The 11,138-nt window shown below is 40.5% G+C and overlaps 3 protein-coding genes across 3 annotated transcripts; 2 read left to right on the top strand and 1 right to left on the bottom strand.

Annotated features, from left to right (window-relative positions):
* The first annotated feature begins 1,375 nt into the window (after positions 1-1,375).
* On the top strand, positions 1,376-5,704 carry LOC144205032 (gap junction alpha-5 protein-like). Its single transcript, XM_077729064.1, has 7 exons — positions 1,376-1,624; positions 3,287-3,395; positions 3,480-3,644; positions 3,871-4,143; positions 4,209-4,274; positions 4,349-4,497; positions 4,871-5,704. The coding sequence occupies exons 2-7, from the start codon at positions 3,327-3,329 to the stop codon at positions 5,316-5,318; spliced, it is 1,170 nt and encodes a 389-aa protein (XP_077585190.1). The 5' UTR covers positions 1,376-1,624; positions 3,287-3,326; the 3' UTR covers positions 5,319-5,704.
* Positions 5,705-5,820: 116 nt separating this feature from the next.
* setd4 (SET domain containing 4) lies at positions 5,821-9,103 on the top strand. Its single transcript, XM_077729055.1, has 13 exons — positions 5,821-6,000; positions 6,304-6,375; positions 6,479-6,574; positions 6,648-6,685; positions 6,769-6,857; positions 6,923-7,159; positions 7,230-7,289; positions 7,353-7,482; positions 7,551-7,725; positions 7,811-7,892; positions 7,973-8,050; positions 8,119-8,242; positions 8,351-9,103. Exons 2-13 carry the CDS (start codon positions 6,312-6,314, stop codon positions 8,510-8,512), a joined length of 1,335 nt encoding a protein of 444 aa, XP_077585181.1. The 5' UTR covers positions 5,821-6,000; positions 6,304-6,311; the 3' UTR covers positions 8,513-9,103.
* On the bottom strand, positions 8,270-11,079 carry cryzl1 (crystallin, zeta (quinone reductase)-like 1). The gene is made up of 12 exons (XM_077729056.1): positions 10,672-11,079; positions 10,454-10,531; positions 10,261-10,333; positions 9,976-10,020; positions 9,834-9,902; positions 9,630-9,763; positions 9,449-9,560; positions 9,269-9,367; positions 9,105-9,211; positions 8,868-8,973; positions 8,743-8,788; positions 8,270-8,617 (listed from the first exon to the last, which is right to left on the bottom strand). The coding sequence occupies exons 1-12, from the start codon at positions 10,729-10,731 to the stop codon at positions 8,521-8,523; spliced, it is 1,026 nt and encodes a 341-aa protein (XP_077585182.1). The 5' UTR covers positions 10,732-11,079; the 3' UTR covers positions 8,270-8,520.
* Between the last annotated feature and the right edge of the window lie 59 nt (positions 11,080-11,138).

Genomic DNA, 11,138 nt, shown 5'->3' on the forward strand with positions numbered 1-11,138 from the left:
ACAACCAAACATTTCAGAATGCGGTAGAGGGTCATGGCAGCATTGAATGCGTACATGGAGGGCTCGTGTTTTACCCTTAGAGGGGAGGAGCCTATGTAGAGTCCTTATTTAGATTAGTTGGGGAAATTATCCAATCATGATCATGTATTGAAATATATTACCTTTAAACTAGAATTGACACTTTAAATTTTAAACCCTGGCAGGTCAAATTTTATGAGGCGTCCACTGCCGTCAATGGCACTGAAACATCCTCATCCAAATGTCTAATCTGAATCAGTCTGACTATTCTCCAACTTTAATGTCTGGAACAAAACATCTTCAGTTTTACCCATAAGATTTAGGGCTTATCTGCTGAATTTCCCAGCACTTGTATCCTAAAAGCCTTTCTTTGATGGATTTCAAAACATGTTGAGAAAAACGCTTCTTTCATTGGACCAAAAAACACTCCAAGCCATTTTCCCCTATTTACTTTTAGTGTCACATGGCATAACCGCCGATTGCAATCGTTTCAGATGGGATTTTACTTGGTAATCCCCCACCCTAACCCACACACACAGCTCACAGTCTTTCAAAACCATCACAAGTTCAGTGATAGATCTTAAAAGAATGTTAAAATATTTTTTGGGGGGCAGGTTTGATCCTAAACTGACCTGTGTTCCTGATCGAGTGCGCAGAAAAATGTCACTCAAATTATGGAGCACTGTCCAAAAAGATATGTTTTTTTTTATCAGGGAAAACCTTTTCACTTGTGAATTAATTCCCCTGACATTAGCACAATAGATTTTTGATAAGCAATCGAAATGACCTTCAAGTAGCTCTCCGGCCAACAGGCGTCCTTGCCAGCTTCCTAATTACTCATATAGAGCCACACACACGCTCACAAAAACTTTTACATTTGGGGAGCCAGCGTCCCGATAAGAAAGGAGCGACAAGAACAGAATGCTGGGCTTGGACCCGCAGCCATTGTGTCCCAATACAATATACGACTTCCTCTACATGACAGACGACGCAACTCGTGCACAAAATAACACTCATACACACTAAAAAACATGCATTTTGACTATCACACACAAATATTACCCTGTTTGTTGATTGCATGTTATTAACCTTAATGAAAATGTTTCATTTTCTGATTACCAACAATGCTTTTTATTGTATTACTCCAAAGAAAACAAAAAATATATTACATACATGTGTATATGGACACACCTAAACAAACATGCACATACATGAGTGGTTGCAGGCAGCATGGCACCAAGGCAACTTCCTTTGGAGACATGGCCAAGTGCGAGTGAGGGAGGGAGGAAAAGACCCAAGTAAGAGCAAGAGAGGGAGAGTGAGAAGGTCCACCACAAAAGTATGTCCCTCACACAAACTCACACACACACACTCAAAGTGTTCTCTCATCACTCACAACTCGCTTGTGACTTTCTCTATTTTGGGACGCGATTCATCCACAGATTTGGATCGATTACCTGCAAACTTTCATCAGTTGAACCGCTACTGCTCGTTTTCCTGCCTTGCTTAAAGTTACCTGGACAAACTTGTTGCTGCTTGCTGACCTGGGTTCTACCATACAAGTTTCAAGACAAAAGTTGCTTTACATCATCAGCGACATTATCAGGTAGTTGGTACAGAATTGTAAAACACACACACACACACATGCAAGCATATGTCAGGAGTTCTCCATTTTTTATATTAATAAAAAATATATATATATATATCTACACTTTACTCAAACTAACACTCAATTTCTCCCATTTCAACTTTGAGCTTATTTAAGATGGCACAATTAGTCCTGCTTTAATATTATTTTATTTATTTTGCATTTTCATTTACAATATCCTATGTATATTTTTTAAAGAATATAGTTTACACTTGTAATTTGCATTAGAATCACTTTTTACTGCTACAATGCGTAATTGTTCAGTAAATCCAGAAAAAAAACTTGTTACTTTATTAGAGCACAAAACACTATAAATTTGTAAGGAAAAAAATCAATATTAAATAGTGGTTAAAAACAACAAAACATAATTTGCACCAAACCAATGCAATTTTGATTAATAATTTTCAACAAAATGATACTCTTATCATTTCAGTCTAAATCCTATGACTTTTCCGCTTGTTTTATTTTAGTGCAGTTTAATCCATCTGGAATAATACATTACCAATATTTAATAGTTTAACGGTAATTTAATTTTACTTGGTTCAACACAGCCTGAGGTGCAAGTGTGTGTGTGTGTATGTGCATTATTGTTGCAGGATACAGAACAATGCTGTGGGCTTGACACACACACACACACACACACACACACACACACACACACACACACACACACACACACACACACACACACACACACACAAACAGAGGTCAAGCAATAGTCTATGTGAGGAAGTAATATTGTTATTAAGTATCCCAAGAGCGCTTGAACACACATACACACACATTTGGTTGCCCCAAAACAACAAGGGAACTGGATTGAACTCTTTGAGTGCCAGTTCAAGTTCCATTACGCGTGTGCTGTGGTAGTTAGTAGAAGTTGGATGTCTATTGCCGTAAATGGCAGACAGAGAGATGTCAAACTCTGCTAAAAATATATCTTTGATTATTTCTGCGGTTTATGGTTTGATCAAATGTTTGTGTCCTAAGGCTGTGGAGACTCCAAATAAAGTGGGGTTTTTATACAGCATGACCTATTTAAAAAATAGCTTGAAGCACATAGACCTTGATGCCAATCACACTTACACAATACACAATAAAACCCATAAAAAACAGTCAATCTTCATTGAGGAAAAAAATCAAATTCTCTAAACTTTTTGGGTCATTCTTATAAATGATTATCACTCAAAAAGGACATTTTGGGTCATGATGCCCATGTTAGAAATGCAATAAAATGGAAAAAGATGGAATTAATACCAATAACATAATGCTAACAGTCAACTTATAATGATAGTTGTATTCAAATGAATGGATTTCCATTTGGTGGGTGGAATCTGGTGGGTAATACTTTTGTGTCTGTGTGTGTGTGGGAGTGAATGTTTCCCATCCCATGGGAGCACCAGCGTCGAGTGTGGGAACTGAAATTGAAGCTATAGTAAGACAGAACAAACATGACATTGATATTTTTTGAACAAGGTCAAGCTAAAATATTCCTGATCTTCTGTGAACCATTACCATAAAAGCATGTTGGCAAATCTTGCAAAAATATCTTGCAAACCTGCCTGTATCCTAAAATGACCTGAAAAACTTTAATAATTGCCATTGTATGTTTTAATCCTCAAGGTAAGAACAGGAATCTGGGCGAGTGGTTGCTGGTGAGGAAATGGCAGACTGGAGTCTACTGGGAAACTTCCTGGAGGAAGTACAGGAACACTCCACCTCTATTGGCAAGGTACAAACAAGTGCACATATATATGTTGGAGAATATATACGTCAAAAACACATTTACAATAACAAAACAACTTAACCCTGACAGGTGTGGTTGACCATCTTGTTCATCTTTCGCATTTTGGTTTTGGGGACGGCGGCTGAGTCGTCTTGGGGGGACGAGCAAGAAGACTTTAACTGCGATACGGAACAACCCGGCTGTGAGAACGTTTGTTACGACAGAGCCTTCCCCATCGCGCACATACGTTACTGGGTAGGTTTTGCCGACTTCCATGTAAGGTCAAAGACATCCAAATTGGTACATTCGAGCAGAGTTCATCAATATTTGCAAAAGGCCGCAATTAGGACAGTACTAGGTATATCAGCACAGTTATTTATGGTCTTAATTAGGTCTTAACATCTCATTGGTAGGCACAATCATTCTTTTTCATCTGCCAACCTTCGTCAATCGAAATGAATTGGACATATTTTATTGCCAGGTCCTCCAAATTGTGTTCGTGTCGACGCCCAGTCTGGTCTACATGGGCCACGCCATGCACACGGTGCGCAGGGAGGAAAAGCGGCGCAACCGGCTGGAAGACGAAGGAGGCGAGGATGACAACGACGACCCGGGAGGGGGTGACGACGACGATGATGACAGTAGCAAGGGTGGGGGTAAAGGCAGGAAAGCCATGTCCTCAGGCAGGGTGCGCCTAAAAGGGGCGTTGCTCCAGACATATGTGCTGAGCATCCTCGTTAGGAGCATCATGGAGGTAAATGCTGATTATGTCTGCATTTTCAGTGGCAGCTTACTGATCTGGTGTTTTTTTTTGTATAGGTGGTATTCCTCTGCCTGCAGTACTTCTTGTATGGAATATTTCTTCATCCGCTCTATGTTTGCAAGGTGGAACGCACAGCATTATTTTCAATGTGTTTTTGGGTTTTTTTAAATGACTGTCTGTGGGTTTGTGTGTTTAGGCCTGGCCGTGTCCACACCCGGTTAACTGTTATGTATCGCGGCCCACGGAGAAGAACGTGTTCATCGTCTTCATGTTGGCTGTGTCGGGTGTCTCTTTGGTGCTTAGCGTGCTGGAGTTGCACCACCTGGCCTGGAAACATTGCTGCAGGTAAGTGGATTTACTTCAAAATGACAATTTAAAACTTGTTTCAATTTGTACTTATAACTTGACTTTTTCTAGTTGAAAATATGGACTGTTTCAGGACAGTTAAGTTTTTTATTTTCAGAACCCCACCCAAAAAAATAAAAAAATTCTCATGTGAATCCAAATAAGATAAAATCTTTTCATTTTGGAAGACTGTTTCTGGTTTGTTTATCTACTAACTAAATGCCGCCTACGTAATACAGTTATTTTGGAAAAAATGTTATTTGGGGACATTTGACTGAGATGGACTTGGGAAATGCTTTTCAACAGAAATAAAGAGATTTTTATAATATACAGGAATAAATACAGGAAAACAATCTCTTTGTTCTGTTTCCAGGCATATTTTGGCGTCCAAGAAGACGGCGCCCGCCGTGGAGTCGTCTCAGTCCAAACAGGTCTTGCTGTCTCCACCGCCGCCCCCCACGCCGCCTCCCGACTTCAGTCAATGCGTGATGGGATCCTCGCATTTCCTGGCGCCTCCTTTCCCCAACCACGGGCTGGCTCACCAACAGAACTCGGTCAACATGGCCGCCGAGCAACACAAGATGGTCGACCAAGAGGGCCTGCTGCAGATGAGGTGCTACTCGCCCGGCTGGCGCAATGGCGCCGACCTGGCAGCCTATTATGACGCCGCTGGCTGCCTGCAGATCCAAAATAGCGGCGCAGAGCGTATGCTTCTGTGCGCCAATGCCGAGGCCGGCATCAGGTGTGACGGGGACAAACGACGCTTGAGCAAAACCAGCGGCGCGAGCAGCCGAACGCGAGCCAATGATCTCGCCATCTGACAATGGAAGCCATCTTTTGTTCATTTGCAAGACTTTGAGGAGGGTTCAAAAGGTCAATGATAAGATTGTGGAGCTGGTCGGACAGAAGAGTTTGGAAAAAAATGAACAATGACATTTTTGGCCCTTTAACCTTAAAAGAAAAATCTGAAAAAAATAATCGTTTGCGTAAATTGTACAGTTTTCTATAGGGGACATCAAAACAATGATGATGTTTTTTTTAAAATTTGTTATGATAGAAGGCAGGATGCTACAATATATATACTCAAAACACATTGCTTTTTTTACGGTATTAACATAATTATCACTTATGCTCTTAACTATTTTATCTTTATAAAATGTTTTCTTTTAATTTAGGATATGGAAGTGATACTAAACAAACAATCATGCATCTGTTTTGTTGTTATTATGTTTTTACTCCCCATGGCATAAATCCAGGGCAAGATGTGTATTCCCAGCAAGTAGCAAAAAAAATTGAAAAAATAAAAAAAATATGGAATGTTTGGGAAAAAGAGCCAGCGCGTTTTGCGGCATGGACATACGTCATCCGCAAGTGCCGTCACATTTCCTGAAGTACATGTCACATGGATAAGCAGTAGTTTTCTCCATCGAGGAATTGGCATCAGTCGACCATATTCATGATAGTCAGACTACTTGCAGAGAATTAAATGACGCATTTATTTAGGTAAAGTATTTATTCAACCCACAGTTTCACAGTTTATCTGGTCTGGTAATACATTTGCGTTGCCACGTTGAAAGCCCGGCCGGTTATTTTCACTTCAAGTAAACGGACAATCTCATAATGTTAGTAAGTTCTGTTTGTGTTTCGTTTGATACAAATTTGTTTGTACTATTGTATAGATTTTTGTTGACTTTTCGTTTGCTCCAAAATACAACGTGTTGTACAGTCGCATGTTGATTACGTCACGTGTTTTCAAATCAACATCAACACATGATAATATAATATTTGTGTTTTTATCATGTCCAGGAATAGTCATGAGTCGACGTGGACGCGCGTCAAGAAAGAGGACGAAGAACCATGACGGGATACACCAATCAGGTATTTAAAAAAATAATAATATTAATAATACGTGTGTCACTACTATACCCTTGAATCCTCCCCTCATTTCAGTATCCTAAATCACCATCATGTTCTTATCCAGTCTCACTGAGCCACCAACCAGAGTACGTGGCACTCCTCAGGTTTCTCTGCCAGCGAGGTTTCACGTCAAAACTGCTGCAACCAGCTCTCTTCTCTGGTACTAACAAGTTTGTATTCATTCTGAAAATGTATTCATGTAAAATGATGATTTTCATTGGTTGCATTTTCAGAGACAGGCCGAGGTCTGCAAGCTTTTACGGGCATAAAGGTAAAACTAATCCCATCATATTCATAAAAAGTGAACTAAAAAAGTAGAAAACCATTAAGCATCTTTTTTTTTTTTATTCAAAGCCCAATCAACTATTAATTTCCCTCCCTGAGTCTTGTCTGCTTACAACATCTACTGTGCTAGAAAGCTACCTTGGTCATTACATCAAGAGGTAAATACTGTATATTTATGACTGCTGTATTTCTTTTTAGCATACCAATATTTTTTTCTCATCAGCTGGCATCCTCGCATCTCACCTCTCTTGGCTCTCTCCGTCTTTCTCGTCTGCGAGCGGCACCGAGGACCCGACGCCGACTGGTCGCCGTACATCCACGTTCTTCCCACCTCTTACTCGTGCCCCGCCTACTTCGACCACGACGTCATAGCGCTTCTGCCCGTCGGACTCCGGCGGAGAGCTATCCATCAGAAAGAAACTGTACAAGAAATCCATGCCTCTAATCTGGATTTTTTTCAGTGAGTTTATTTTAATGACTTTGATAATGTTTGTTTAATAATGCTTACATGTGTGCTTGTTTCAATTCAGGACTTTGCAGCCAGTCCTTAGTCAGCCTGTTGAGGACGTGTTGACGTTTGAAGCGCTAAGGTGGTGATTTTTTTTTTTTCCGGCACTTACACATTAAAACTAAATGTTCATTGTTTTGTCCAGGTGGGCTTGGTGTAGCGTCAACACCCGTTCTGTATTCATGCGTCAACCGTCCAGCAAATGCCTGTGTGGAGAAGACAATTACGCACTAGCACCCTTTCTGGATTTGCTTAACCACCGGCCTGATGTACAGGTAGACAATTTCATATTTTACGATGTTATATTTCGATACATAGGTTTTTGTTGTTGTTTTTTCGGCAGGTAAAAGCAGGTTTCAACAATGAGACAAAAAGTTATGAGATAAGAAGCTTGTGTGGGACAGAGCGTTTCCAACAGGCCTTCATCAACTACGGTCCTCATGACAACCAGAGCCTGCTGATGGAGTATGGCTTTGTTGCCCCCGGCAACCCGCACAGTGTGGTCTATGTGGACCCAGGTGGGTTGTAGTAGTCAGAGTTGTGTATTCGTTTTATCTCATTTGCGGTGATGATCTAATGTGTACATTGTTTTGTTTTATTCAGAAATTCTGTGTGAGATTGTTAAAGGCAACACAACCAATCTGGAGGAGAGGATGAAGTTTCTCACAGACAAAAACTTTCTCAAGTCAGACTTTTTGCTAGACAATTGTTTACTAAAAAGTATACATTTTAATGGGTCTGATTTTTTTTCTCTTCATTCCTCAGTAAACTGAGCATATGTGGCGAAGGTCCTAGCTGGAAACTAAAGACTGCCCTCAGACTTTTGTCCCCTCAAGCTCTTTTGTAAGACCCTTATCCATATTTTGTAAATTCTTACTAAATCAGAAGCTGAACATGTGTTGTTCCATCAGCCACCAGTGGAAAGCAGTGTTGCTCGGCCAGATAGTAGACCAAGATGTCGAACAGTGGAGCATTCGGATGGCGTTGGCGTTGTGTCAAAGACTTTTACAAGACACACTTGTCATTTTAGATAAGGTTTGTGACCATGTACACTAAACAATCACAAGTCAATACTGTTTATTGGACATCAACTCCATTCAAAAAATGTACATAAGTTAATTGCGTCCCATTTGTTCCCCACAGAATTCCAAGCTTCTCCAACAGGGAAAACCATCACGTAATGAGCACTTGCGGGTGGTCGAGTCACTGCGCCTGGAGGAGAAATGCATCCTGGGAAAATGCCTCGACTCACTGAAAGGCGCTCAAGTCGAGTTGAGCCAAATGGATGAGAACAATGTAAGCTAAGACTGTCATCACATTTCAATCACAGTCTTTTTCTTGTGGTTGAGCTGCAAATCCTCCATTGCTGATGCCGCCTCCTGGAGGGGGCGCGCTTCCTTGGGCTGAGGTCTGGGTAGACAATATTAACAGCAATTAGACTCCTGGAAAAGCCAAACTCAGTGATGTCATTATAACTTATTCATTTGTAATTATTTTGAGTCTATAATTTTATCCAGTTGATATAAATGAAGTACCTGAGTATTCCAGATGACATCTTCTCGACAATGTCTTTAAGAATATCTACCAGCAGGATGTTAAAGAAAGCATACAGTAGGATTGCTCAAGTGCTGGATAAATGCATGCAGTTATTTTAGGATACGGAGGTAGCGTCCCTGCTGGGATGAAGATGCTAACCACACTTGAGGGTTGAGGAATGATAGGGAGGCTGACTTCAAGAACATTAACCTGCTGTCAGGAGGATCCAACTGAAAAAAAAAGATAGCGGTGGTTCATGTAAGCCTTATAATAGAATTACAGATATAAAATCTTTGTACTCTATGAAAAAAATGACTACTTTTGCCGTAGTTTAACCACAATAAATGCACAATCCACTTACTTGCAGGTCTTGGTGGGACGTCACCCAGTGGCCACCCACTGCCAAGGCTGTTATGATGTCATGTTTGTGTGGATGAAGGGTCAGCTCCTCTTTTTCTTGCAGGCTGACTTTAAACAAAAAGTACAATTTGAATAATCAAGTGGTACTAATATCATTTTGTTTACCTCCTTGGTCGACTACTATGTCCACTCCTAGACCCCCAGTCTCTTCCATAATAGCCGCCAGAAGGTCAGATGGGTTTTTGAATACAGGAATCACCCTCACTGCAGTGACCAACATATATTTTAGATAAAACGGGTATTAAGTCTGAAAATGCAACCTGCAAAGCAGATCTCAGTACACACCAACGCTGGGCCTTAGTTTTTCCAAGAAGGCGTGCTGCTCTTGTGAGTGCGACGTGGTCAGAACCTTCACGCCATAGTAGCAAGCCAGTTGGATACACATCAGGCCAAAAGACTGAAGGCAGAAAAACACAACATAGAGGTCAATGTAAACAACTTTAGGCATTGCATAGAATGTACCTACACTGGCACCATCCACCACCAGAAGCGTCTGTCCGGCGGCCACTCGAGCTTGAGTGTGGAGGGCGGTATATGCACGCAGGCCATCCTCTAGCGCCCCCGCCACACTCGTTCGGCTCAACTTCTCTGGCTTCTCCACTGCATCACAAAGAACTTGATTACTTGTGTTTTAGGCTTCATGATTTCAAGGAAGGAAAGACCTCACTACCTAAATACTGCTCATTTATGTCGACGACATCGCCAAGTCCTGAGCAGGTGGAGTCCAGTGGTAGAATACCTGTTTAAAGACCTCATGTGGAACAACTATACAATAGGTATTGCAAGCATATTAGGAATTGGAGGTGACCTACCGACAACCTCATCATCGGGTTGGAAGAAAGTGACTTTTGGTCCGACTGCAGGGATCACAGGGAAAAAAAATGTGAGTACTGACCTTTTTTATTCTGACTTTAAGCACAATTCAATCCAATAATCCTTTTAGAGATATATATTTTAAAAAATACAGTGATCTTGGCCACATAACTGGCTCTTGTTGAATTTCGCTCTTTATTCAGTGAACTCAGCATCTCATATTGTAATGAAAGATTTTTATATGAATATAAAAAACCTTGAATACCACTTTTTCTGATTCCCACCTTGTTGAACAATGCCCACCAGCTCTCTGCCGAGGGGGATTGCATTGCTTTGCAGGCCCACATCTTGCAGAAGCTAGATTAAACAACATTAAATCAGTAAAAAAGCAAGTACAAGATCAGTGAAATTCAAAAGCATTGTAATATCAGTAAACAAAAAAATCATAAAGAATAAAAATCATGGAAATGCAATTACTCTGGGGTCAACTGGGCTGAGGGCACACGCCTTCACGTGAATTCTGACGTCATGACTGCCAAGAACCTCAGGAAGGGTCTAGATAAGAAATCATCATCAAGAGCAATTATGCTACACAACTTTTGCAGTCTAATACGATTTATAAATGATTGCCTTTTGGCAGAATTGATTGCAATTTCAATTTCCCTGATCTAAATACAATACAAAGCCAGTCTTACCGTTTCCTGGGTGACAAATTTGAGATCGCTGCCATCAATTCGGCAAAACAAACCCTTCATGTTGTTTCGCTTGAATTTTTGGGGGTTGAATTACTAATGTTTGTTATTACATTTGTATGCCATCTAAAATATAAGTAATCGGTTATGTGGTATTTTAGTTATGGTTGCTTAGGTCATGTGTTTTCTCTCTTTTTCTTCTTTTGCTCATAGTGTAGTCAAGTGATGGCTTGGTAATGTTGCGCTCTCTGTTGGATATTTTTAACTACTACACTTTTAATGTCATACCCGGATCAAAAGTATTTGCTTAAGTGAACATTATAGTTTCATTTAAATGTCTAGAAGTAAAAAAACAAACACCGAAGTGTATGTCATCACAATGTTCATAATGTGCAATAAGAAAGCCCAACCAAAAAGTATTTACAGCTTCCCCCACAGACGTTAAGATGAATACAATGTATTTTTTTTAA

Source organism: Stigmatopora nigra, chromosome 12, assembly GCF_051989575.1.
Source record: "Stigmatopora nigra isolate UIUO_SnigA chromosome 12, RoL_Snig_1.1, whole genome shotgun sequence".
Lineage (NCBI taxonomy): Eukaryota > Metazoa > Chordata > Actinopteri > Syngnathiformes > Syngnathidae > Stigmatopora > Stigmatopora nigra.